The sequence below is a fragment of the Emiliania huxleyi genome, assembly GCF_000372725.1.
Source record: "Emiliania huxleyi CCMP1516 chromosome Unknown EMIHUscaffold_21, whole genome shotgun sequence".
NCBI classification, from domain to species: Eukaryota; Haptophyta; order Isochrysidales; family Noelaerhabdaceae; genus Emiliania; species Emiliania huxleyi.
In genome coordinates this window covers 1-26012 of record NW_005200507.1, presented here as the reverse complement: position 1 = coordinate 26012, position 26012 = coordinate 1, and the positions used below count along the sequence as shown (strand labels likewise).

General features: G+C 68.3%; 6 protein-coding genes across 6 annotated transcripts; 3 read left to right on the top strand and 3 right to left on the bottom strand.

The window, feature by feature from the left end:
• Positions 1–175: 175 nt before the first annotated feature.
• EMIHUDRAFT_204122 (hypothetical protein) lies at positions 176–796 on the bottom strand (the record flags this gene model as incomplete). The annotated part of the gene is made up of 1 exon (XM_005780686.1): positions 176–796. One exon carries the CDS (start codon positions 794–796, stop codon positions 176–178), a length of 621 nt encoding a protein of 206 aa, XP_005780743.1.
• Positions 797–3338: 2542 nt separating this feature from the next.
• On the top strand, positions 3339–7970 carry EMIHUDRAFT_99828 (hypothetical protein; the record flags this gene model as incomplete). Its single annotated transcript, XM_005780685.1, has 8 exons — positions 3339–3381; positions 3542–4293; positions 4419–4457; positions 4735–4917; positions 4977–5086; positions 5209–5347; positions 5662–5885; positions 7466–7970. The coding sequence occupies 8 exons, from the start codon at positions 3339–3341 to the stop codon at positions 7968–7970; spliced, it is 1995 nt and encodes a 664-aa protein (XP_005780742.1).
• A 329-nt stretch (positions 7971–8299) lies between these two features.
• EMIHUDRAFT_463067 (hypothetical protein) lies at positions 8300–10299 on the top strand (the record flags this gene model as incomplete). Its single annotated transcript, XM_005780684.1, has 3 exons — positions 8300–9128; positions 9212–9321; positions 9946–10299. The coding sequence occupies 3 exons, from the start codon at positions 8300–8302 to the stop codon at positions 10297–10299; spliced, it is 1293 nt and encodes a 430-aa protein (XP_005780741.1).
• Positions 10300–14348: 4049 nt separating this feature from the next.
• On the top strand, positions 14349–16509 carry EMIHUDRAFT_99826 (hypothetical protein; the record flags this gene model as incomplete). The annotated part of the gene is made up of 2 exons (XM_005780683.1): positions 14349–14981; positions 15049–16509. 2 exons carry the CDS (start codon positions 14349–14351, stop codon positions 16507–16509), a joined length of 2094 nt encoding a protein of 697 aa, XP_005780740.1.
• A 4397-nt stretch (positions 16510–20906) lies between these two features.
• On the bottom strand, positions 20907–22131 carry EMIHUDRAFT_42512 (Chromodomain helicase DNA binding protein; the record flags this gene model as incomplete). The annotated part of the gene is made up of 3 exons (XM_005780682.1): positions 20907–21254; positions 21337–21429; positions 21616–22131. Coding segments are annotated over 3 exons (957 nt in total), but the record flags the coding sequence as incomplete, so codon positions are not given.
• Positions 22132–22198: 67 nt separating this feature from the next.
• EMIHUDRAFT_64084 (hypothetical protein) lies at positions 22199–22516 on the bottom strand (the record flags this gene model as incomplete). The annotated part of the gene is made up of 1 exon (XM_005780681.1): positions 22199–22516. A coding segment is annotated over one exon (318 nt), but the record flags the coding sequence as incomplete, so codon positions are not given.
• Between the last annotated feature and the right edge of the window lie 3496 nt (positions 22517–26012).

Below are 26012 nucleotides of genomic sequence, written 5' to 3'. Positions count from 1 at the left end.
GGCCACCCCACCCCCTCGAAGAAGAAGAGACGGAGTACAACCACCCCAGGCTAAGGAATTGAAAGTCGGGGATTGGGCCCGTTTCCCGCGTTTCCCCCGGAAAGGAGGCCGCCGGGGGCGACCCGTGAGGGGCCGGACGGTCAAGACCGACATACTGGAGCAGGATGACCTTTGGCTAGGGGTTGCGGTGGGTGATGCCCTGCGCGTGGCAGTGCGCGAGCGCCTGCAGCACCTGCCGCAGCACGCAGCGCGCGTCCTCCATCGCCACCCGCCCCGCCTTGAGCAGCACCTCGAGCGGCGTGCCCACATCGCCGTAAAAAAGCTGCAGCTGGTTGCGGGGCACGTCGACGTTGACGAGGAGCAGCGGCACCACGGTCGGGTGGTGCAGCTGCTGCAGGCAGCTGATGGAGCGCAGCAGCCGGTACGAGACGCCCTCGCCCGCCTCGACGTAGTCGAGGTCGACGGAGCGGCAGAGGAGCCGGACGCGGCCGAGCTTGCGCTCGCACTTTGCCCACGAGCCGGTGTGGTCGACGCGCGGCTGGCTGAGCAGCCGGAAGTGGCCCTCGTGGCCCTCGTGGCTCAGCAGCCGGTCCGTGTCGATCGAGGAGAAGCGCGTGCGCTGCCAGAGCGCCGGGTCCTGCGCGACGCGCCGCCACCGGCTGCTCACCCCCGCGTTGCTGAGCGTGTCCTCGACGTCGAGCGAGCGGAAGACCTCGACGAGGCACTCGTCGGGGAGCGACCCGATGCCCGCCGGCTCGGCCGGACCGGGCCGCCGCGAGGAGCGCCGAGTCTTCATGCGCCGACCGCCGTGAGCTCAAGCGACAGGTTGATTTTTTTTTCGGGCGAATTCTTCTGCAAACCCGCCAGAAAAACGGTAGTGAAGACTGCCAGCGGGAAGCTGGAGGCAGGTCACTAGACTGAGATGAGACCGCCAGTGGAGTTGGGAGCCCACCGTGCACCGCGCTGCGAGCCTGTCGTGTCCCTTGTCAGGAGCAGGAGAGCCCCACCTGTCCCCCTGATCGTCCTTCCAAAATCCTGCTCGTGCAGGTGGGGACCCTGTCCTCCTCCCCCATCCCTCGTCTGGCTTTGTCTGTTTTCTTTCTTTCTTTTAGAAAAACGGTATGGCGGGTGGAGTGCTCTCTACTGCCGCGGCGTCCCTGTCGGTTCGGAGGCGCCCCCCCTTGGTGCCGACGTCGACCGGCTGCTCTCGCGGCGCCGAGGCGTGCGTGCCGCTTCGGTCACGTCACGCGCGCTGCGAGGTGTCTTTTGGCATGTGAGCGCTTGGCATAGACGCCAGGAAGCTCGCCTTCCTTGCCTGCGGCCGCGGGCGTGCGGGCGGGCACGCCAGGCTCGGCGACGCTCCGCGCGGGTCTTCGAGCTCGCGGCGGGCGACGAGCGAGCATGGCTCGTCGCTCGACGGGAGCCTGCCCAGCATGCTCTCGGCACTCTGTACAGCCTCGACAAGGTGTCTGGGAAGGCCGACAGGGCCAGGGCGGGCCGTCTCGGGTGCGATGGCGCGCTGAATACTACCATGACTACGAGCTCTCGATCGGGTCGCCGGCAGCGGGCTTGCGCGGCGCGCTGCTCGACGGCAGGCTGCTCTCCAACCTTTCAACAGTGTCTTTTGACTCGCTCCTCTCGCTGCAACCGCCTGCGGGGGCCGGCGCCGGCCGCCTCGCTTCGCCAGCGCTGCCTACGCCTACGACACGCGCATCGGCTCGCCGCCCGCGTCGCCTGCGGCGGGCCCGCGGGGCGCGACGCTCGTCGGGAGCGTGCTCAGCAGGCTGTGCAGCGCAGCCTGACTCACTCAGGTCGCCGCTGATGCGGCGTGGGGCCGCCGGCGTCGCTGCTGCCGCGCACGCTGCGCTGTGGGCGTCACCATCGTGTCCTCGCCGCGTTGCCGACGCCACTTGCCGCTCGCGGCTGCCCTGCCCTTCCCTGCCATCGCGCAAACACACACACACACACACACACACACACACACACACACACACACACACACACACACACACACACACACACACACACACACACACACACACACACACACACACACATTATTAATCATCGGGCGGCGGCGCGGCGCGGCGGCGGGCGACGCAGGGCGGGGCGGCGCGGCGGCGGGTGGTATAATTACTTATTAATTGATTAATAATGAATTAATAATCATTGGGCGGCGGCGCGGCGCGGCGGCGGGCGGCGCGGAGCGGGGCGGCGCGACCATCTGTACTGACGGGGCCTCTGGTCTTTGATGCGGCGCAATGGTCGCGCTGCCCTCGACTCAAGGGGCTGCCGTCCACCCGTCGCTGCTCAGGCCGGGGGAGGGGGGGAGACCTCCTGTTCCCCGCGGAACACGAGAAGGCCCCTCCTTGCCCGGTCTGTGGTGCAGGGCGGTGGTCGTGCCATCGTCGCTTCGTACGCGCAACCACCCCGCCGCAATGGTCGCCGGCGCGCGACACGTTCCCGTAGGCCGGACTGTCCTCGTCGAGAGTGTGTGCCGCCATGGCGGGACACACTCAGGGACGGTGCCGACGGGACGCGGCTCGAAGGGTGTGGCTCCGCAGCGCGGCTGGCACTCGTCGCAGAGGCCTCACCTTCGAAAAGTCGGGCATGGCTCCACCCGCAACTTTCTCGCTAACAGCGCGCACCGCCGAGCCTGCGGCGGGCGCGCTGCGGCCGCACGTCTAACTTTGTCATAGTGCCACGACGTGCGGCCTAGATTTAGCCCACGCGCCTCAGCTCGCAAACACTCACCCATTGAATTGTCACTGCCCGTGAGTGCGAGATAGGGCTAGGCGGCTAGCAGTAGGCAGCTAGCCTGTGAGGAGGGCGTCCATAGACACCTCACTAGACCCCACACACGGTCTCGTCCGTGCCTTGCCGGCCGGCGAGATTGCTAGAGGCGGAGCGGTGTGCTCTAGCCTTGCATGTCACTTCCTGTCGTCTGTTGTTTGTTGTGCCCTTGTTTGTTCTCTTGGCACCTTGGAGTGCTGGGGGGGGCGACAGGGAGGATGTGGCCTTGAGTTATGTGTACGCCAACTCAGGGTGTGTGGCAGCCAGCTGGCTGTGTGTCTTGTGAGCCTGTTTGTGTCTGTGTGTCGCTCGTGCGTGTCGTCATCATCTGTCTAGCGTCCACCCATACCGCGCTGGTGTCCAGCCTGAGCCTGGCTGTTCTTCACCTTTCTACCTACCTACCTTGGTTCTGCTGTTTTAGGTATGTTGCTGTGCTGTTGTTTGTGGCACCTTGGCACCTTGGCAACTTGGGTGCGGGGGGGGGGCGGGGGGGGGGGGGGGGGGAAACTGGCACCCAAAGAACTAATGCCCTAACCTCCCTCCGGATGTGTGGGGGAACTGGGACCCTGGGAGCCCAACTGGGGGAAGGTTTTTGAATTTTTTTGTTTGTGAAACGCTCGAGGGGGCCGTCATCTCCTGGTTGCGAATTTGAACGCCCCTCGGGTTTTTTGGGGGGCGCGCGAACGGCCGGGGGGACTGCCATATCCCGGGACGAAGATTAACCTCCTCGCCAACCCCGGGTTCCAAGAACGCGTCCGCGGCGGCTGGGCGGCTGGCTGCGCGGCGGCCGGCTGCATCCGGCCGGCGCCGAGCACCGTGGCGCGCAGCGGCGGGGCGTCGGCGCTGCTGCGTGCATCGCCCAACCGCTGGGAGCTGTCCTGGCTCCGGCAGCGCGTGCCGCTCGCCCAGCCGTGCAGGCTTCGCTTCAGCGCCTTCGTGCGCGCCGCCGACGGCACCGACACCCTCCCGGCGGCCGAGCTGCAGCTCGCCGTACGCTCCGCCGCCGCCGACGCGCCGTCGTGCCGCCTCGAGCGGCGGTGGCCCGCACGCGCGTGGGAGCAGCTCGTTCTCGACTGCCCGCTGCCGAGCGCCGCCACCGATGCGGAGGCGTCGATCGAGCTGGTCTCGGTGCGGTCCGACGCGGCGGCGCTCGTGGACGAGGCGCGGCTGTGGTGCGCTGGCGAGGGCGAGGAGGAGGCGGGCGGGAAAGACGGTGGCGCGGGCGGCGCGGCCTCGTCCGCAGCGGCCGTGCCGAGGCTGCTGCACTTCATCTTTGGCCTCTCCGCCGACTTTGGCGGCAAGCCCTTTGGGCTCGTCCACCACCTCGTCATCGCCGCCGCGCAGCACGCCGCGGCGCCCGTCGCAACCTACTTTTACTACGCGCATGAGCCGAGCGGGGAGTGGTGGGAGGCGGCCAAGCCCTCCCTCGCGCTGCGCAAGGTCGTGGCGCCGACGAGCGTCTTTGGGCGCCCCGTCCGCAAGTTTGCGCACCAGGCCGACGTCCTCCGCCTCGAGGCGTCCTCTCGCCGCCCCGCCTCGCCGCCCCGCGCGTCCTCCCTCCGCCGGCCCTCTCCCTCCGCCGGCCCTCTCCCTGCCCCGAGCCGTCTCTCCGAGGCGTGCGCCAGGTGCTTCTCTCCTTCGGCGGCATCTACCTCGACCTCGACGTCCTCCTCCTGCGGCCGCTCGCGCCGCTCCTCTCTGCGGCGGCGCCGGGCCAGGCCACCACACCCACCCGTCCACCACCACCGTCCACCACCCGTCCACCACCACCGTCCACCACCCGTCCACCACCCGTCCACCACCCGTCCACCACCCGTCCACCACCACCGTCCACCACCCGTCCACCACCCGTCCACCACCCGTCCACCACCCGTCTACCACCCGTCCCACCACCGTCCACCACCCGTCCACCACCCGTCCATCCCGCGACCCGCCCCGCAGGCCACGCTCGCGCACGAGGGGGTCGGCGGCTCCATCGGCGTCGGCAACGCCCTCATGCTCACGCCGCGCAACCACTCCTTCTTCCGCGAGTGGTACGAGGCGTACCGCGCCTTTTCGGACGCGGTCTGGAACGGCTTCTCCGTCCGGCTGCCGTCGCGGCTCGCGGCGGCGGCGCCCTCCTCGGTGCGGCTGCTACATCCCTGCAGGAGCCTTCCACGAGCCTTCTCGGAACCTTCCTATAGGCGCCCTCCTCGGTGCGGGTGCTCGCGTACGGCGCCTTTTACTGGCCGCCGTGGAACCCGTGGGGGGTGGCCCAGCTCTACCGGAGCGAGCGGTGCTTGCTGCGCGGAGGGTGCGCCGAGGGAGGAGCAGCCCCGCACCCTGACGCCTCACCCTGCCCCCTCACCCTGCCCCCTCACCAACCATGACCAGAACCACGCTCCCTACCTCCTGACCCTCCCCCCCTGGCGCCAGGTACGCCGTCCATTTGTGGGAGACCAAGGTGTGGCGCTCGCTCCTCTCCTCGCTCTCGCCCGCCAAGCTCGAGGCGCACGGCTCGTGCTTCGCAAAGGCGGCGCTCGCCGAACCCGAACCCAACCCTGACCCAGACCCAGTCCCTTACCCGAGGCGCTCGCCGCGCTCCGCTCCCCCAGACAGGTACAGGTACAGGCATCAGGTCCAGGTCAGGTCCCTGACCCGACCCTGGCCCGTCCCACAGGCGGCGCTCGCCGTGCTGCGCGGGACCTTCAACTTCACTCCGGCGACGCTCCGCCCCGGCGAGCGAGCAGAGGAGTCGCTCACGGCGCGCGCCCCGCCCCCCTCCGGCCCTGCCCCACCCGGCCTTTGCCCAATCAGCTCTCTCGCCCACCCACCCCCCCTCTCCCCCGCCTTCTCGACGCCCGCACTCCCCCCTCCCGCCCCGCGCAGGTGTCGCTGTCCCGACCGCTCGCCGAGCTGCTGCTCACTCCGGCCGACGGCGCCGTGGCGTCGGCCGCGGGCGGCGGGCAGCCTTGCGGCGACGACGCGGGCGAGGCGTGCGCGGGGTGGGCAGGCGCTGGCGAATGCAGCCGCAACCCGGGCTTCATGGAGCGCTCTTGCCGCCGCTCGTGCGGTCTGTGCGGTGGCGGGTCCGCCGCCGGCGGAATACAACGGTGAACTCATGGTGAAACTCAAGAGTGTGCTCAGCGAGGTGGCCGCGAGCCGTGGAGCAACCCTAATTATGTTGCCTAAACGGAAATCTCCCGTTGAATCTCCCCGCCGGATGGCTCGCGGCGGAGAAATCGGTTCCACAGCGAGTTCGAGCGGTTCACGGCGCGAGGCTTTCTCTCGACCATCCCGCTCATGCGTCATGGACTTGGACATGCAGCACCGAGAAAGGAGCGCGTGAAGAGGGCGGTCTCCGTGAGTCTCCTGCGCGCTGCGGGAAACTAGTCGCCTTTGACGAGTTAGGGCCCCCTCCCCAATCGTTATCGGCGGACTAGTTTTTCACTCGGATTCCACTCCCATAGATTGCACCTTCGGTGACGGTGCATTGGCGTGTCTCTCTATAACGGAGAGACGAGAGTCACGGATCGCCGCGCCTCCACTATATATAGGAAGGGTTTTTCACAGTATCCCTGACATCCCAACGCGCAGTGGAGGAGAAGCGAGGGCAGGTGGCCCGGAGAGCCTGAAATTCAATTGCGTGATTCTTTCCCAGAAAGAAAGAAAGAAAACAGACAACCCAAGGGAGGGATGGGAGGACGGCACGCCGCCACCACACAGGGATTTTAAGGAGAGAGGAGTGTGGTGCTAGCCGTCGCCCACCCTAACCCTTGGTCGTCTGCCTCTTTCTATCTCCCTTCGCAGCCCCTCGCCGATTCTCGCTGCAACCCTCATGCCACCTCGCGGTCGTCCCACTCTCGTCGTTCTCCCTCCTGTCGTTTCCTCCTCTGTCGCGTCGCTCTCGTCTGCCTCGTCGCTGCGACGCCGCCGCCGCCTGCCGATCCCTTGCTCTCGCGGCTTCTCCCGCCTCTCGGCGCAACTCTGCCCTCCTCTCGTGGCATATTTTGGCCCCTCGAGTTTATCGAGCTCTCCTCGCGCAAGGACGACTCTTCTGACGCCCACTGCGATCATTTGCCGCCAAGTCATATCGTTGCTCAGGTCCACTCTCTCTTCGAACACTTGTACATCCACCGATGATGTTGGCGCTGGGGTCCCCTTCGGGTGCATCGTTACAGCTGACGAGACGGGATTACCACTGGTGTGTCGACGCCTCCTCGGAGTCTTCTTCCCCAGCTTCCCCCCGTTCGGCTCTACGTTCATTACGTTCATCGTGGCTCACCCTCCATGCCGTGAACACAGGCGCCCTATCCATCCTATGTTCTTCTCTCGCTCCTCTGCCCTGGCCTTGGTCTTGTCTTTGTTTCGCACCCATGTCTGTATGGCGATCGAGGCTGATGCCTTCCCCACTACCTGTAGTTCACTCGTCACTTGGATGGAGCACTTGGAGTGCAGTCATTAACCTCACATCCAGGGCCGGGGAGCTAAGAAGCGCACCCAGCGAGCCGGATGATCGGCATCGGGCTACGGGCTAGAGAGCCCTGACCCCTAGCTAGGTAGGGGGGGTGCGCATTCGCAGGCATGGAAAGGGAAGAAGAGGGTTCTGCAACCAACACGAGGTCAACGGAGAGCAGCTGAGCCTGCCTCCGCCCTCGTCCCCCTTCACCTCCGGTGAGTCGCCCTGCCCCAGTCGTCCAGAGCACGACCTCTGGCGAGTCAGCCGGTCACTTGATGACGACCTGAAGAGCAAGAAGAAGACAAGGCAAAACGACAAGAAGCGCGCCAAGGCCAAAGCAGCGGCTATCGCCGCTGCAGCGGCCGAGGAGGCTGCTGCAAAGGCGGCTGCTCAGGCGGCCGCTCAGGCCGCTCAGGCGGCCGCTCTCGGACGGTACAGGTTGGTCAACGCTTGGTTCTATCCACGCGGCGACTGGTACACCTTCTACTGGGATGGCAGCTCGGCCGACAAGGTCGCAAGGCGCGCTACCTACCCGACGCTCGAGCACGACGACCACGACCCCGGCCCCCTCGCAGAGCGCATCAGGCGCGACAAGCGCGAGGCGTCCCACCGCTCCTCCGACGACTCCTCCTCCGACCGCGACTCGTGCGGCACCGGCTCCACTAGCGAGGCGAATGACATATTCGACACCCTCGAAGACCATCTCGGCTACGGTTCCGACTCCGGCTCCGGCTGGTAGTCGACAAGCTGCCGAGCGCAAATCACTCTGTCTGACACATTTCTTGTTGGCTTCTAAAAATCTCTCTCTGGAAAGGGCCGTAAAGTAAACACGGGTAACCTCTCCTGCGAGCTCCCCTCTCTTTCTTTCGGGTATGGAGTCCGTGATTCTTTCCGAAAGAAAGAAAACAGACAACGCAAGGGCGGGAGGGGATTCTTTCCCGTTGTGGTCGCCAGAAAAGGGCGGAATTCTTTTCTTCGCTGCTGCAGCGTGCTGTCGTCTCAGACGCCGCCCTTTTCCATAGTTACCCCTACCTACAGAGAAATCCCCAGCAGCTTCAGCAGAGCAGCATGGGCGGCCTCCTCTCGAGTCTCCCGCCTCTCGAGGCATCGATGACTTCTCCCTTCTCGGTCCTCGTGTGCACGCTGTGCTGGGAGCTGCTCTACCAGACGCTCGGCCTCTTCTTCCAGCTCGCGGCGCCTAGGCTCGTGCTGCGCTCGCACTCAAAGGGCTACAGCAGCATGGCCAACCACGGGCACTCGTACGCCTGCGCCCTCATCCACGCGGTGGTCGTGACCGCGCGGGGGCTTCAGCACCTCGCCGGCCTCGTGGGCGCGCCGGCGGAGGTGCAGATGATGTCGCCGATGGGGCCGGGCGAGCCGGGGTACGAGCTGGCGCACCCGACGCAGCTGACCAACCTGCTCTTCTTCTCGTGGCTCTGCTACGACATCTGCCACATCATCAGCTGGTACCCGCAGCTCGGCGGCGCAGACACAGTCGCGCACCACGTCGGGTTCGCGATCGTCTCCGCCATCCACGGCCTGACGGGCTGCCTGCCGCTGCCCTTCGCCTGGCTCATCACGACCGAGCTTTCCTCGCCCTTCCTCAACATCCGCTGGTTCCTCATCAACAGCGGCCGCGGCGACACGGGCATGATGCACGCCACCAACGTCGCCTTTGCCCTCTCCTTCTTCCTCTCGCGCGTGCTGCTCTACGGCGTCGGCGTCGTGCACCTCGCGCTGCACACGCCCCACCTCTTCTCCGCCGCGTTGCGGCCGCGGCTGTCGCCCTACCTCGCCGCGATCGTCTGCGCGCAGATCCTCTTTGGCTACGGCCTCAACCTCACTTGGGCGAGCAAGATTTACAAAATGGCGACGGCGACGAGGCAGGGCGGCGCCGGTGACGCGCGCCCCGCCCCGCCGCGGCCCCGCCCCCGCCGCGGCCCCGCCTGCCCTCGTGAGGAGCGGCGCCCCTCCCCTCAGGCCGGCCCGACGAGCGGGAGCCGCTCAACGCGGCCGACGGGGCGCCTGTCAAGACGCCGATCAAGGCCAACCTCTCCCCGAACCAGCCCGCGATGCGGATGGCGGCGTCCGTGCGAGGATAGTCAGTTCTGCGGCGATGAAACCAGTCGACGCGACGGGGGTCGCCGCCGCAGCAGCGCGGCGGGCGGCGTGCACACTAAACTAAGCTCTTCCGTCTTCGCCATGCGGCCAAGCGTGTCGCGGCCCCGTGCGCGTGGCGTGAGCGAGGCGGCAAGGGCGGAGACAAGCGGGCACTGACACTTGTGTGGGCGTGGGCGTTGGGGGTTTGACACTTATATACTAGACTAGAGAAGAGGAAAAAACGAGAACCTGCAACGCACAGGCCGACGGACCAGGGTTGGTGGACTAACATTAGCACACCTCCAGGGGCAGCACTGACTACAGATCGTGCCAACACTTGGCGCAAAGGTCGGTGTTAGCACAGTCGAACGGCAGTCCCAAAACAAGCGTTAGCACAGCCGTTAGCACGGTGTTGGCACACCCTCCGGGTAAAACCCGGGTATACCTGCAAAAAACCAGGTATACCCGAGAAATACCTGGGTCCGCGTCAATGCCGCGCGCGCCCACTCCCAGGGCCCGTGCGCCAACTGCGGCTCGCACCGCCTGCTCAAGTACGCGCACCGCACCATGTGCGCTCGCTACAAGTGCTAAAGGCAGCATCGGCGCTGCGCCAGGCGCGGCTGGCAGGTGGCGGTGCGGACGATGCGGTCGTGCCGACATTCTGCTTCAAGATTGAGGCAGTGCTCGGCATGCGCTTCTGCGAGCCCGAGCAGCTCATCGCAAAGAAGCGGCGCAACAGGCTGGCTGCTGCCGACAAGGCCGTGTGCTACCTCACGCGAGGCACCTTCAAAGAGGACAGCAATGACGCTGGATTCACCGACACGCGCTGGGTGGAGCTCGAGGAGCTGTACGAGAACTGTGGCAAGACGCCACTGAAGAATGCGCTCAAGAAGTACCGAAAGGCGGAAGAGGAGGATGTGGATGCGGCGATTGCCGACTTTGAGGAGGGCGTCGAGCACGAGGGATAATCATAAATAGGCGCATTTGGGATGCGGATGGCTGGGGACGCCCATGGGACATGTTCGCAATCGCAGCTGCGGGTGTGAAGTGAATATGACCAGATGCGCGTTCTTTACATACTAAAACCAAGGGCAGCAACAGCCCCTCCCCTCCCCAGACAGACGGGTCCAAGGTAGATGACTCACGCACACAACGAGACGAGCGCGCCGTACACCAACCCCGACACACGCACCTCTCTAGAGGCAGTCCTCCGCCTTGTGCTCATACTTGATGGGTGCGGCGGCCGGGTGGGCCTGGCGACCGCGCTTGCTGCCCTTGACGAGCTGCCGCCCTCGCCGCCGCCCTCGCCGCCGCCGCCCTCGCCGCCGCCGCCCTCGCCGCCACTCTCGCCGCCGCCCTTGCCACCGCCCTCCTCGCCGCCAGCCTCCTTGCCGCCGCCACCCTGGCCCGGGGGCTCCTCAGGCGAGTCGACCCGCTGGCGGAGCGGCAGGGCGCCCTCGCTGCGCACGCCGCTGGCGTTGTACGCCTCGAGGCAGGGCTTGCCGCAGAAGTACTCGCCTTCTTGAGGCATCCACACCATATCGCACGCCACCCACGAGTGCACCGGCAGTTTGCATTGCTTGCAGCTGTGTGCCGCTGCATTCTGGTGCTCGAAGACCAGCTTGCATGCAGCACAAGCACGCGGCTCGTCGTTGCCGTTCATCGCGCTGCGGCCAGTCTCAGCACCGCCCAGCGAGCGCGTGGGCGTGTGGTCGCGTGACAACTCTGGACTCTGGTAGCGCTCCTTCAAAGAATTCGCGCCTAGCCTCCCCACCCCTCTAACGGAGCGTGCCAACACCTCCCGAGTGGCAGTGTTAGCACCTTCTAACACGTTCTAACATTAGTCCACCAACCCTGCGACGGACTCACCGGTCCTCTACGGCTTTACACATACGCGGTGAGCCATACGGACCCATTGCAGTAAACCTTTTCCTTCTAAGCAGGACTACACAATGACCCTATAGTGTGGGGTGTTCCTGGCGAGTTGTGATGAGTAGGATTAGATTAGCCAATGAGGAAGGCTGATGCGGGGCCACCATTTAGTCTCCCATGCACGCGCACCTCTGTCCAGTTGCCATTTGTCATATGCACGATCTGCGAGAGTCCGTCGCTTGCCAACAGCTCTTGGTGTAGTCGCTCGATCTCAGCCCTGGCTGCTTCCGGCGTGCTCGGGAGGATGCCTGCCATGTCCAATGTCCTTGAGATCGCTTAGCATTTCTAAGTCTTAAGCGCCAGTCTGACGAGCTGGGCTTGTGGTGCTCAGCTAGGTCATGCACACACCCTCTGGGTGCTGAGCTGAGTGGAGCGAGTGGAGGCGAGAGTGTAGCGGAGGAGCCGAGCGGAGCCGAGCGGAGCCGAGCGGAGCCGAGCGGAGCCGAGCGGAGCCGAGCGGAGCCGAGCGGAGCCGAGCGGAGCCGAGCGGAGCCGAGCGGAGCCGAGCGGAGCCGAGCGGAGCCGAGCGGAGCCGAGCGGAGCCGAGCGGAGCCGAGCGGAGCCGAGCGGAGCCGAGCGGAGCCGAGCGGAGCCGAGCGGAGCCGAGCGGAGCCGAGCGGAGCCGAGCGGAGCCGAGCGGAGCCGAGCGGAGCCGAGCGGAGCCGAGCGGAGCCGAGCGGAGCCGAGCGGAGCCGAGCGGAGCCGAGCGGAGCCGAGCGGAGCCGAGCGGAGCCGAGCGGAGCCGAGGCAGCGGAGCCGAGCGGAGCCGAGCGGAGCCGAGCGGAGCCGATGGCGTGCCGATAGGTATCACCAGCCAACACAAAACAGGGGGACTGGCCTTGATTTTCTAGCATTAGATGCAAATAAAATCTGAGATTTATTCGAGGGTGTATCGTCGATGTCCCAAAAGTCAGCGTTGCCAGCTGCGAGAAGCGATGGGCGCCCCTCAAAACGCCCATAGAGCCACCGCCTCGCTCGCCCGAGCCGCTCCGACTGGAGGGCGCTGCGCTCGCCCGGCATCGAGCCGGTGCACCACCCGCCCCCAAACGCGGGTCCGGACCCCCCTCGTCGCCAGCGGCAGCCGCTGGCTCGACGAGCAGCACCCGCTCGGCCGCCTCCTTGGCCCGGCCGCCGCTGTCGCGGCTGTCGGGCTCCGCGACAGCCGTCAAGCACCGGAGAAGCAACCACCGGCCGCTATGGATGCGGGAAGTGCAAAAAGGGTCTCGCGCTTTTGCGACCCCGCAGCATGGTTTGATAAAAGGCACCGTTCTCGAGTCGGCGAACTCACCATTTTATTTTCGAGTTTAGGTCTCGTGACGGCTATCTCGACCCGGCGCGCGAAATCTGTAGCTACGAGGCCTGGGTCGGGGCTATGAGTGGGCTACATGCCGCTTGCCGCGGCTCCTAGGTCGACGAAACGCTCGCGCTTCACCCTCCCCCCCTCTGACGAAAGGTGTCTGCGTCGCGCGCTAACCGGCAAAGAATCTAACGGCGGGCGATGGCGGCGCGCGGCGACGCTTCTGACTCAAAGGAAGTCGCCCACACACCCACCCTCACCACAACGCCGTAGGCGGGTCGAGGCTGCCCTCCACCCGCTCGCGCTTGCCTCACCTAGGCGACCGGGTAGGCTCCCTCTAGATGGCGCCCGAGACACCTTCACGGCGGCGCTTCTGCCCGCGACAGCGGCGCCTGAGCGCGTGGGCTGGACGGCCCCTCGGGGAGGCCCGCGGGGCGGCGGGAGAGAGCTCTCCCGCCGTCGTGGCGCACCATATCGCCCGTAGACGCCTCTTTATAGTCGCCTTTTAGCACCTCCTCTCTACACGCCGCCGAGTACACCCCGCCGCACCGCATCACCGCCCCCTTCCCTGCCCCGTCGCCCTCCTGAGCTCTCCCCCCTTTGCTCCAGCCACCCACAGGACGGCTGGGCCATCGGCCCACGTGACAGGCGCCCGGGACGGCCGGGGAGCGGCCCCGTATTTTGAGCCCTCTCGGGCCACCCTCGGGCGCGTCCGCCGGCCGGCAGAGCACCGCTTGGGCGACTCTGACGGCCCGCCCGACCACCGCCCTCGATCGTGCCGCTCCCCCGGCGTCAGTGGCGGGCTGGGGGGGGCAGGCGGCGTCCGCGCAGCCCCTCGTGGGGGTGCCCACCGCTCTCCTCTCACCTCTCCCCCCCCGCCCGTGGCACCCCACGCACGCGTCCCTCCTCAGGGGCGCAAGGCGGCACGTTCAACGCTTGCCTCGGCCCACCTCGCCATCACGCCCGCCGCCGCGACCAAGGAGGTGGCCTCGGCGGCCCAGACGAAGCCCGTGCGGCTCGTTTGGGAGCCGCGCGCCGTCCCTCTCTCGCCCGCGCTGCTCACACGGCCCAAGCCCACGTGAATCCACCGTTTTCGTGAAATAAGTAAGTACTGCAATACACACACACAACACACACACACACACACACACACACACACACACACACACACACACACACACACACACACACACCACACACACACCCCCCCACACACACACACACACACCTCCACCCACGCGCACTAGCTGGGCCTTGCACTTTGAATGCCGTCGGGCTCCTGATCTCCTGCCGTCTAGACGTGGAGACGCGAGGGTCGCCCCCCCAGATAATAGTCAAAGTCGACGAGTGCGCCTCGGCCTCGGTATCTCGGTGGCAGAGGCGATCTAAGAGGCGAACCAGAGCACGGCTGGGCGTGTGAGCAGCCGTGTTGCACTGTGCGGCGACTATTTGTCATCAGGAGCGCGCCGCCGCCCCTACACGGCCGCCGCCGCCCTCCCGAGGACAGATAATAGTCAAAGTCGACGAGTGCGCCCCGGCCTCGGTATCTCGGTGCTTTTTTAGCGAGCCCAAGGAAGTTGTCGACGTTCGTCCCGCCGAGAGTGAGCGGCCTTTCGGCTTCTTCCACTCGGTCAGAATCTCCGGGCAGCCGATGTAAGCTGGGAGGACGGCACGCCGCCACCACACAGGGATTTTAAGGACGAAGGAGAGGAATGTCAAGTGCTCTGATTGATTGATGGGAAGGCGAAACACAGTCCGACCAACGACTGGGACACCAACGCGGTATGGATGCTCTGGCCCTTGACGCGCAAACACGGTTTTCTTGCGCAGTTACTTTCGCCTGTCGCTCTCGGCGGCGCTTCCCGCACGATCCTCATGAGATCGAGGCGCAAGAATCAGCCCGGGGCGCGTCTCGTGCCGCCGCCGCTTCGCTCGCTGCGCTCCATCCGCAGCGTCTCTATTCGCGGCGTGCCCACCGCCGCACCGCCGCTGCCCAGTCTGCGGCTGCTGCTTCTCCCACCAGCGCCGCCGGCACGTGCAACGCTCGCGCTGCGTGTGACGGGAGCCGGGCGCGTCGAGTCGCGGGTCTCCACCGCTTCGCTCGTGCCGCGCTGCGACGTGCCGCTCCACGTGACGACCGTCGAGCGGTCGACGCTCAACCCGACGTGGGAGATCGACACAGACCGGCTGCCACCGTCCGTCCTGGCGCTGCGTGCGGTGCGGCTCGTGCTTGAGGCGGTCGGGCTCGATGGCGTGCCCTGTGCGACGCTGATGTCGATGGAGCTGAGCCTCGCCGCGCTTGTGCACGTGACGGCAGACGCCGACGCGGCAGCCGGCGGCGGCAACGGCAGCAGAAGCGGAGGCGGCAACAGCACCTCGGCGGCGGCACTCAGTTCGCTCGCCCTGCTTCCGCCGTGCACGGTTCGGGCCTTTCGACGCCCGTGCCAAGCACCTCCGTCCCTTGAGCCAGCGTCACTTGTGCCGACAGGTGGTCGTCGAGCTCGAGTCGGGCTGCGGCCTGCGCCGCCTCTTCACCACCGCCGACGCCGTCAAACCAATGCTGTCGGCGGGCATGCTGGAGCCTGTGCTCCCTCACGCGTGGCCGGCGGGGGACTCTGCCCAAGAGAGCCCGGCTGGCGCGGCGAGCGACCCCGCTGCCCCGGGCGGCGGTGTCGATCAGGCCTGGCTCGAGCGGCTCGAGCGGTGGGCGGCGGCCGCGCTTCCCGCGGCGGCGGCGGCGGCGGAGGCGGAGGCGGACAACGCCCTGGCGGCCGAGCGGCTGCGTGATGCGCTGCAGGGCCGCGCTCAGCGCGGTGCGAGGGGGGCCGAGGCTCGGCGGCGCCAGGCGGCGCTCGCCGCGCTCCGCGACGAGGTGGGGCGCGAGGAGCGGGAGTGCGAGCGGCAGCGCGCTGCTGTCGCGGCGGCGGCGGCGGAGGTGGAGGCGGGCGCAGCCGAACTGGTCGGGCTGGCCGCGCGTGCAGCTGCGTCTGACGCGGCGTTGGCGGTTGGCCCGTCCAGCTCCGCCGCTCCGCTCTGCGCCCGCCGCGCCGCGATGCTGCGCGAGGTGCTGCTGTCGCTCGGCAAGCTGCTCCCCGTCTTCCCGTCCGGCGCGCCCGCCGCGAGAGCAGGGCCTGCCGCCGCCCGGCTGCCCGTGCCGCTGCCGACCTCCCCTTCCCTTTGCGGGCTGCGCCTCGGCGGCGGCGGCGGCGGAGGCAGGCCGCCGCCCGACGACGAGGAGGCGAGCGCGGCGTTGGGGTTGGCGGCGCTGCTGGTCCGCAGCATGGCGTCGATCGGCGAGGTCCGCCTCTCCTGCACGCTGCACTTGCGCAGCTCGCGCTCCGCCGTGGGCGTGCAGCCGCCCGATGCCGACGCCTCTCCTGGCCGCGGGGCGCCGAAGCTGCTGCCTCTCTTCGGCCGCGGCGCCGACGCAGCCGCGGGCGCAAAGCTGCTGCTCACCGCGGCGGAGCAGCTGTTGCCGCAGCTCGAGGCGCAGCTGGACCCGGCGCCGCCCACCGCAGAGAGCGGCACGCCGACATCCCGCGCAGGTGTGCCGGTCGCCGCCGCGCCGCGCAGCTCCCTTTCGGCCGGCGGCATGCTGCTAGATTTGCTCGCCGCCTTTTTCGCCCGCGTCGCCAGTTCAGAGGGAAAGGCCGCGACGCCTCCAAAGACGCCGACATCCACCGCCCCTGAGGCAGGCTCGCCAGCGCCGTCGTCTAAGGCAACCATAACCACACATCCGCTGCCACTGGCTCCGCCGCCGCCGCCGCCGAACCCGCCGAACCCGCCGAACCCGCCGAACCCGCCGAACCCGCCGCCGCCGCCGAACCCGCAGCTGCCACAGGTGGAGCCGCCGCCACCACACCCCGCTGCAAACGGCAGTCCTCCAACCGCAGCCTCCTATATCTCTGATCATTCGACGAGTTCTGTGCCAGTCTTTCATGTGGATTAATAGCGACATCGTTTTCACGTGGGCTCGGTATATCATTTTATTAAAAGCTTTCCCGCACATGTGACGGCGGTGTCCGGTGAGAGTCGCTCCTCGACGAACCTGCAGGCTCGCTCGCGGCTCGCGCGCACGAGCACCCTGTGCCGCTGTCCATTCAGAAAAAAACACCATCATTACACCGCTTGATCCGTGTAATCAACGCTTGTATTGTGAATACTATATACCCCCCCTTTTTCTTGATCGTTGATGCGGTGTACGGCTTTAAGTCAGTGTTACACACCTCCAAGCATGGAGGACGGAGGAACACGTTCACTATTCCTTGAGTAGTACTGTCACCGAGAAAAAGACGCCTCTGGGGGCCTTGTTGCTTTGACATGAGAGATCGAGACTTGCGAGTGTGGGGAGTCTCGTGGAGTGTTGTGGGGAGTCCAGACCGCACAGAGACCTCCGAGAGTCGAGAGAGCAGAGTCCAGCTTGAGTTCCTCCAAGGCGGTACCCGGCACGTCGCGGCCACAGCGCGCGGAGCAGACAGCAGCCCCGCCCTTTCAGCAGAGGAAGAGCACGAGGCGGTATCGCTCTCCGGCCGACGAGCTCACTCGAGCGACTCCACCAGCCTCCGCGCCTCTGCCAGCAGCGCGCTGTCGTCAGCAAAGAGGCGGAGTGCAACCTTGTCCAGGTCGTAGGGCGGTTCGAAGCCGAGGCTGACGAGCCGGCGGGTGTCGGCCTTGCTGGGCGGCAGCCGCGTCGCGAGCCGCGCAAAGAGCGCGATGCCGCGATCCGGCGGGGGGGGACGGCTCAGCCGGCGCCACCCCGCGCCCTCTTCGGTGGTGTGCAGCGTGTCGAGCCACGTCAGCTCGCGCGGGTTGATGGCGTTGAACGAAGGAGAGCGTCCAGGCGGCAGCCAGGAGACCTGGAAGAGGACCCACGCCTCGCCGCGCTCGTCCACCTCGCAGCCCGCCGGTGCGTCCTCTCCATTCACCAGCACCTCGATGAACGAGTCCAGCGGTGGCCGCACCCGCCGCGGAGCGCCCGGCTGCGGAGGGGCGGCCGCAGCGCTTGCCGTCTCGGCCGCCCCGCCAGCTCTCGCCTCGTCGCCGCCCGCCTCCTCGTCCGACTCGTCGCCCGAGCCGCCGTCCGACTCTCCGTGAGAGACGGCGACGCGAGGCCGCTTCGAGTGCGGGCGAGAGGACGACCCCGACGGCGTGTAGGAGGGCTCCTCGTACTCGCCGTCGCCGCCAAAGCTCTTGCGTGGCCGCTTGGCGCCGGCGCCGCCGCCCATGGACTTGCGCCCGTCGGGCTTGCTGCTCGCCAGCTGCTCATTCACTGGCTGCGTGAGCGTCAAGTAGCCCTCGTCGGCGAGAATCACCTGACCACGCGCGCGCCGGGTCATCAGCACGGCCGGTGTGCGCAATGGAGGGAGAGCGCGTGCGGCACTCACGTCATAGGCGCGAAGCAGCGCGTGCAGCGATGCGTGGAGCTCGGCCTCGGGCGGCAGCTCTCCGGCGCCGAGCCGCAGGCTGACGATACTCCCCTTGGCGTAGTCGGCGGCGAGGCCTGTCTTTCCCGCGCGCAGGTCAATCTCGCCGCTCAAGTCGAAGCCGCCGTCGGCCAGCAGCTCGAGCTCGGCGCAGCGCCGACGCACGTACCGGCCCACCTCGGCCAGGTGCGCGCCAGCGGCGAGCTGGCCGAGGGCCGCCTTGAGCTTCGACGTGCCCTGGCCGAGGCACAAGTGCGCGGCCGACATGTCCGCCGCGAAGAGGAGCTGCAAGTAGAGCCCGTGCTGCGTCGACTGCTGCGGCGCCGCGACGGCAATCCAGGGGACGCGCGCCCACCCGCCGCATCCGACAGAGGCGCGCACGGCGTACGCCTCCCCGATCGAGGTCTGCAGCTCGAGGACGATGCCGTCCATGAGCTGGCACCACCTGTGGTTCTTGCTGAACTTGACGCCGTCGCCGCGGTAGTCGTACTCTGCCATGAGCCGGTCCTGCGGCGGGGAGGGACGGGGGTGGGCGAGGAGCGAGCGCCGAGAGCAGCGCGCGGGTGGGGTGGCTCCCTCACCATGCCGTCGCGCAGCTTGGTCGCGACCACCGTCGGCGCGTCCGGGAAGCGGAACGAGAGGCGAGGCACGAACTGCCCGTCCTCGCTCTGGGCGACGCGCAGGTCAACGTACACTGCCCGCCGCTCGGCCGCCGCCTTGACGCCCCGCATGTGCTTGAGAGCTGCCTCGCGCGTCCGCTCCGCCTCGCGCGCCTCCTTCTCCTGCTGCCTCTTCACCCGTGCCTCCTCCTTCTCGGCCTCAATCCGCCGCGCGCGCTCCTCGGCTGCCGCTCGCTTCGCTGCGGCGGCCGCGGCTTTCTCCACCTGCTCCGCAGCGCGCGCCGCCTCGCGCCGCACCGCCTCCTCGGCGCGCACGTGGCGGACAGCGGCGCGCTGGCAAAGCTCGGACAGCACCGTTGTCACCACCGAGCGCACCCGCGCCGCCTCGCGCGCCTCGCGCTCGGCCGCGCGCCGCCGCGCCTCCTCCTCCCTCGCAGCCGCCTTCTCGGCTCGCTCGGCCGCCTTCTCAGCCGCTCGCGCCTCGCGCTCCGCCCTCCGACCTGCCGCTCCGGCCGAGTCTCGCCGACCGCCGCCGCCTCCGCCGCCGCCTCCGCCACCGCCGCCGCCGCTCATGCCGACCTTGGCTGGCGCTGGCCGCTCGCAGCCGGCGGGGTACAGGCTCAGCACGAACCTCTCCGCCGCGGTGGCGGCGCCGGCGCGCTGGAGCGCGCACGGCGCATCCTCACCGCCCTCCCCTGCGCCGTGCGGGCTGGCGTTTTCGCGCTGCGACGGGCTGTCGCCCTCTGCAGTGGCTGCCGCCGCGAGGACCGGCAGCGCGGCCAGAAGATGGCGGAGGCGGTTGCGCAGCTGGCGCGGCTCGACGGCTCCGGCCGAGGAGCTGTCGTGCGCCGCCTCTGGGCCGCCGCTTGAAGTGGCGCCCAAGGAGCCCGCCTCGCCTCCCGCCTCGCGTCCGCCTTCGCTGAGCAGCGTCAGGCCGTGGAGCGACCGCAACGAGCCGTCGGCGAGCATGGCTCCCCACGATCCGATGCCATGCGCATGCACACCCAGCAAGAGGTCCGTATCCTCCGCCTCGCCCCAGATGCGCGCCGCCGCCGCGCCGTCGGCGGCCTCGTCGGCCAGTGTCGGCGCGGCGGCGTCCGCGCCATCGGCAGCCTCGTCGGCCACGTCGGCACCAGCCGCGCCAGGCACCACCGGACCGAGGATCGCTGGCTTCTGGAGCCGCGCCGGGAGCACGGGCGCGTGGAAGGCGCCCACCTCTACTCCACCACCTTCGGCTGCCGGCACTCCCCCCACCCCGGCCGCCTCGATCGCGGTGCGCAGCCGGCGCAGGTCGAGCAGGGCGGCGAGCAGGTTCGCTGCCCGCGAGGCGATGCGGGTGGAGAACCAGCCCTCGAGAGAGGTGGGGACGCGCATTGCAGGCTCGGGGGGGGGCGCGGGCGTGGCACCCGCTGCAGGCGGCGCTCCGCGCTGCAGAAAGTGCCACAGCCGGTGCCGCGAGGCCTCCCACTCGGCGGCGGCGCCCTCGGCGTCGAAGGCGCCGTCCTGCTCCGCCTGTGGGCAAGGACAGGGGGTGGCGGGGGGGCGACGTCAGCTGGAGCTTGGCGCGGCGACGGGGCGCTCGTCCACGCCTGCTCGCGCACGCACGCCAACGCTACCATCACGGCCACGTCAACAACGGCGGCCACCTCTGCATCGTCGCGGCCGCCGAGCGTCGCGCTCGCTGCAGCGCGCAGCTCGGCGGGGCGGCCATACCCCAGCGTGTGCAGCCCGCTGAGCACCGCCGACAGCTGCGCCTTGGTCCACGGAGGGCCTGCCTGCGCCGCCTTGGACGCGTCCTCCTCGGGCGGCGGAGGCAGCACATTCGCCGAGAGCCTCCGCGGGGGCCCAGCCGCCCGCCGCGAGTACCGCGACACGCCGCCGCTCTCCGTCATGCGGTAGGTGTCCTCCTCGTCCGCAAACTCGTCGTCCTCGCCGCCGAGGTCCGCCTCAGCGTCCTCGCCGAGCACCTTGGACCAGAAGTGCGGGTCGTGCAGGTCGAGGGCGGCGTCGCCGTCGTGCGCCACGAAGGTGGCGCTCGCAAAGACGGAGGCCTCTCCGCCGCCGCCGCCGCCGCCATTTCTGTGGTCGGCGTCAGCGGTGGTGGTGGTGGTTGCGTGCGTCTGCAGGATGGACTCGATAGAGGCGGCGTTGAAGCTGGCAATCTTCTCGTCGTGCTCCTCCGAGAAGAGCCGCTGAGCGCCGTGCTTGAGCAGCGCCTCGATCTCTGTCGCATCGAGCTTGCCTCCCGGCGCGCTGGCTGCCGCCTCGTCGCCGCCTTGCTCGGCATGGTAGTTTGCGCGGCCGATGATGGCCTGCTCGAGCCCCAGCTTCTTGTTGGCGGAGCGGTAGAGCTGGTCCTCGTATGTGTCTCGCGTCACGAGCCGGTAGACCCGCACCGGCTTGGTCTGGCCGATCCGGTGGCAGCGCGCCTGCGCCTGCACGTCGTTCTGCGGGTTCCAGTCGGGGTCGAAGAGGATCACCGTGTCGGCGGCGGTCAGGTTGATGCCGACGCCGCCCGCCTTGGTGCCGAGGAGGAAGAGGAAGGTGTTTGAGCCGGGCGCGCAAAAGCGGTCGATGGCCGCCTGCCTGCGCTCGCCGGTCACGCCGCCGTCGAGCCGCTCGTGGCTGAAGCCGCGGTGCGCGACGTAGTCCTGGGCCGGGCGCAGCAAAGGAGCGGTCAGGGGTGGCGCGGCGCGGGTGCAGCCGCGCCGTCGGCGGGGGCGCGCGGGGCACCTCGAGCAAGTCGAGCAGCATCCGAAACTGCGAGAAGAGGAGCACGCGGTGGCCTTGCGCGCGCAGCGAGGGCAGGAGCTTGTCGAGAAGCACCTGCGGCGAAGAGGGCGAGGGGCGAGACTCGAGGAGGGAGGGGCGCGGGCTCGAGTCGGCGAAAGAGGGCGTGCCGCTGCCGGGAGGCGCGAGGGGGTCCGGGTCTGGGCGAGGGAGCGGGGTGGGGCGCCGCGCAGAGGCGGGAGGGCGGGGGAGGGTACGCGCCAACTTGCCGGACGCCGCGACGAGGCGCTCGGCGTACTCGGCGTCGCTGGCGGCCTCGAGCCCCTCGGCCTGCACGACGCCGCGCAGCAGAAAGGGGTGGTTGCAGACGTGCCGGAGCTGCATGTGCATGTTGAGGAAGGAGGGGCCGGTCCGCGCGTCCGCGCCGCGCAGCAGGAGCGACCGGTTCTGCTCGAGGATCGCGCGGTAGCACGTCTTTTGGTAGGCGGTGATCTCGACGTGGAGCAGCGTCTCCTCCATCGGGACGAGGCCGAGGTCGACGTCGCGCTTTGTCCGGCGCAGCAGGTACGGCCGCAGCAGCTCCGTCAGCGCGCGTACCTGCTCGGCCGACTGCAGGTCGCCGTACGAGGCGAGGAAGCGGTCGGCGTCGTCGAAGCGGGCCGGGTCGAGCACGTTGAGCATCGCCCACAGCTCGCCGACGTGGTTCTGCAGCGGCGTGCCGGTGAGCAGCAGCTTGTGCGGCGCGCAGAGCGAGCGGAGGGCCTCGCTCGCGCGCGAGCCCCGGTTCTTCAGCCGGTGCGCCTACGGGGCGTGAGCCCGCTCCTCGCCGCGTGCCGTGGGCGAGCCTCGGCGCCCTCCGGAGGGGAGCCTCGTCCACCACGACGTACGCCCAGCGCTCGACGGAGCGGAAGATCTCGGCGCACGCGACGAGCATCTCGTACGACGTGATGCACACGTCGAAGCGCGGCGTGCCGCACCAGCCGAGCGGCGCGCCTTGCTTGCCGGTCGGCTCGTGCGACGGCCAGCGGCAGCCCGGCGGCGGCACCGCCCACTCGAAGCGGACGAGCGCGTCGCGAGCCGCCTTGTTGCCGTGGAAGAGGACTGCGTGCAGCCGGGCCCACGCCGCCACCTCGCGCTTCCAGTGCGGCAGCGTCGAGAGCGGCGCGACGATGAGGAAGGGGCCGTGCGTCTCGCCTACTCACAGCTGCATCCGTGGGGCGCGGCGCCGCCGCGAGGAGGAGGCGTGTGGCGGCTCGCCGTGCAGCTCTGAAAGGGCGCGCAGCATGCTCACGGCCTGCGCGGTCTTGCCGAGCCCCATCTCGTCGCCGAGCAGGACCGAGCGGCCCTGCGCGTGGTTGACGCGCATCCAGCGGAGCCCCTCCTCCTGGTAGTCGCGCAGCCGGCGCGCGGACTCACCGCTCCCGAGCGGCGGCAGCGAGGCGCGCAAGCCCGCCTCGCTGTCGCCGGCGGCGGGCGCGGTGGCGGGCGCGGCGAGCAGCGCCTTGCGCGCCTCGAAGGCGGCGATGGCCGCCGCGCCCGCGGTCTCCGGCCGCTCCCACGTGCAGCCGTCGTAGCCAAGGCCCTCCCACTTTACGAGGTATAGCATCGTCGGGGCGGCGGTTGCGGCGGCGGCGGCGGCGGCGGTCGCGGTGTCGGTCGGGGCGGCGGCAGAGCCAGCAGTCTCGACTGGGCCGGTGGACGCGCTTGCAAAGGCGGCGGCGGAGCCGGGCGCGGGCGGCGGGATGGGCTCGGCGCCGGGTTCGCGCGCGGCGAGCACCCGCTCGACCGCCGTCCAAGTCTCGCTGAAGCCGCTCTCTGCGCCGGCGTCGCGCCGCGAGAGAAAGTGCTGCAGCGCGCGCAGAGAGAGGCGCCCGTCGGCGCGGATGTCCGCGGGGACCATCCAGCGCGCGTGCACGTGGGCCAGGCCGCGCACCTTGCACAGGTACTCCTCCTCTCCGCGCCGCCCGCTCCCGCCGCCGCCCGCGCCGCCGCCCGCCGTCGCCGCGCGCAGGATGGAGCGCGGCGAGGAGGGGCCAGCGGCGACAGAGGCGGCGGCGGCGGCGGAGCGGCGCGGGCGGGCGTCGAGCACCTTCTCGATCGAGTTGGCCTCCTCCTCGGCCTGGGAGGGTGGCGGCCTCGGCGGCTCCTTGCGCGCCGCCTTGGGCGGCTTTGGGCGCGCAGCAGCGTCCTCGCTCGACGGCGGCCGCTTTGCGGCGCCTCCCTCACCCTTGCGGCCGCCCGGGCGCTGCTGCACCTTTGGTTTGTGCATGCAGCGGGCCTTTCTCACGCCCTTGCCGCCGAACTTTGGCTTGTCGAGACACGCCACGCACGCGCCGCAGTCCTCCTGGCGAAGCTGGTTCCCCGCGGTGCACGAAGGGCAGTAGAAGTCGCCGTCGGGCACCTATCAGCGGTCGAGATGGACCGGGGGGGAAAGGAACGGGAGTGATTGCAAGGACCGGGAGTGATTGCAGGGGAAAGGAACGGGAGTGATTGCAGGGAGTGACTGCCGCGATCAGCGAACAGTGCACGAAGGGCGAGGTGGCACCTCCGTCAGAGGAGGATCGCAGCACGCCATGTGCCACTGCGCGACGCAGCCCGGGCCATCGCAAAGCAGCATCTCATTGCCTGCAACCCACCATCCCAGGCCGCAACCGCTGCACCGAGTGTCGTCGCCCGTCGTCGTGACTACTCGAGTCTGGACCAGCACGGCGCTCTCGTTGTCGGCGTCGACGCGCAGCCGCAGCGTGCCTCCGGCCGCGTCGATCTCCGCGGGCGTGAAGTCCCGAGCGCTCGCCACCGAGGCCATATCCGACTTGGTTAGCTCCGGCCTCGGCACGCTCTCGACGGGGAGCTGCGATTGGCGGCGCGAACTGCTGGCCTGCCAGGCGCGTTTCTTCTTCGGTTACTGTTAAAAAAAAGTAACAATACAGGGTTCGCGAGGGGGGTCGCCGAGGCGCCGAGGGCGCGCGGGGAAGCTCGCAGGGCGTTGGGGTAGCTATGCCTCACGTGCAGCGCCGACGGTCGGGGTCGGCGGAGCACGCCAGCGGCAGGAGAGCGCCTGGGTCCCAGTGGGACCCGGGTCCCAATATTCGTTCCGGTCCCATTCGGGTCTCATTTGCGATTGACATGTCACAGTACCAGTTGCAAAATGTCACACACATATGGGCCTTTATGTCACGGGACGTACGCGGGGGCAAGCAAGGGGATTGAGGACTGGCGATTCACATGGAGGGTGCCCACCGCGGCGGACGCCGCGTGAAGGGTGGCGTCGTGGGCAGCAAAAGCGAGGCGAGCGCGCGACAGAAGCGTGCGCAGTGTGGTGCTGCGGCGTCGGGCCGGCGAGGGCAAGCCGTGCAGATTGCCCGTGCAAAGGTAGCGGAAGCTTCGAGCGAGGATAAGGCTGTCGAGGAGGAGGTAGCGCGAGCGATGCAGCAAGGCAATGGCCTCGTGCAGGCGACGCTTGAGCACCTCGAGACGGCTGAGCGGTCGTGGGATAGGTTCGTCGAGCTGGGCGGCGAGGTGATTGACAGGTATCCGAGCGAGGTGCAGGGGGTCAAGTACATGTCGAAGATGTCGCGCGAGCGGCAGCGCATGTGTCTCGCGCAGCGCGGGGTGCGGCGCAAGGGCGTGCAGAACATGCGGTTCGCAACTACGTCGCTGAGATGGCCAACAACCTTTGGCAGACAAAGTACCCCGCGTTCGGCGAGCTGAGCGTGGCAGCGCGGCGTGAGTACTGGTCGACGATCTTCCGGGCGTACAAAGCCATGTACGCGTCCGCGTCCGCGCCAGCTGCGACCATGGAGGACGAGGAGCGCGCAGAGCAGCTTGTGGCGCAGACCGAGGAGGTGTACAAGCGGCAGCACGTGTACCGCACGGAAATCTTCCAGCTGCAGGACCTCTTCATCGGCGAGCAGGAGAGCATCGAGAGCGTGCACGAGGACCTCATTACGCATTCGGCGTTGGCCATCATGCAGAGCTCGGCGGCACGCATCGGCATGATGGCGAAGACGCGGCACGATGAGCGCACCGTGCGATGGAAGAAGGAGAACCCGCTGCGCGTGCGTGATGTGGTGAGCGCGCGACGCAGCGACGGGATGCGTGGTGTTTGTGAGCCGCTCTAACGACGCGTGCCGTCGCACTCTCAGGTGCACAAGGTGCGCAAGCTCGTGTTGACAAAGGCCACGGGCGTGTGCGCTGGCGAGGCGACGTCACAGATGCAGCTCAACTGGCGACGGGTGAAGAAGGAGTACTTCTCGTGCACAGGGTGTGAGAGAGATGCTCAGCAAATTTGAATTCTCTCTAGGCCGCGCCACAGCCATCCCAAAGTCCTGGGCGTGCTCAGCAAGGTCAACAGGGTGACGCCACAGAATCAGTGTGTTGCAGCCCGTGGATGGGCAGTGAAAGACTCGTGTACGGAGTCTTCCCATCGGCGTATGACCGCATCAGTCGAGTACTACACGTTTGGATGTAGAGGAGAGATGAATTTACAGAGCTCCGCACGCAAAACTCTAACATCGACGGTGAGTTCTTGTGCTGGGCTTGACGGCAAGCGAAGCCCTCCGACAATCGTTCCGCGGCGAATTCTTGCTTTTGGCGAGCGCCGCCCTGCGGCTGAGCAAGTGCAGTGCGTGTGCTATGTGGGGCAAGAATAGCGCCAACGTCACGGACACGACGATCGC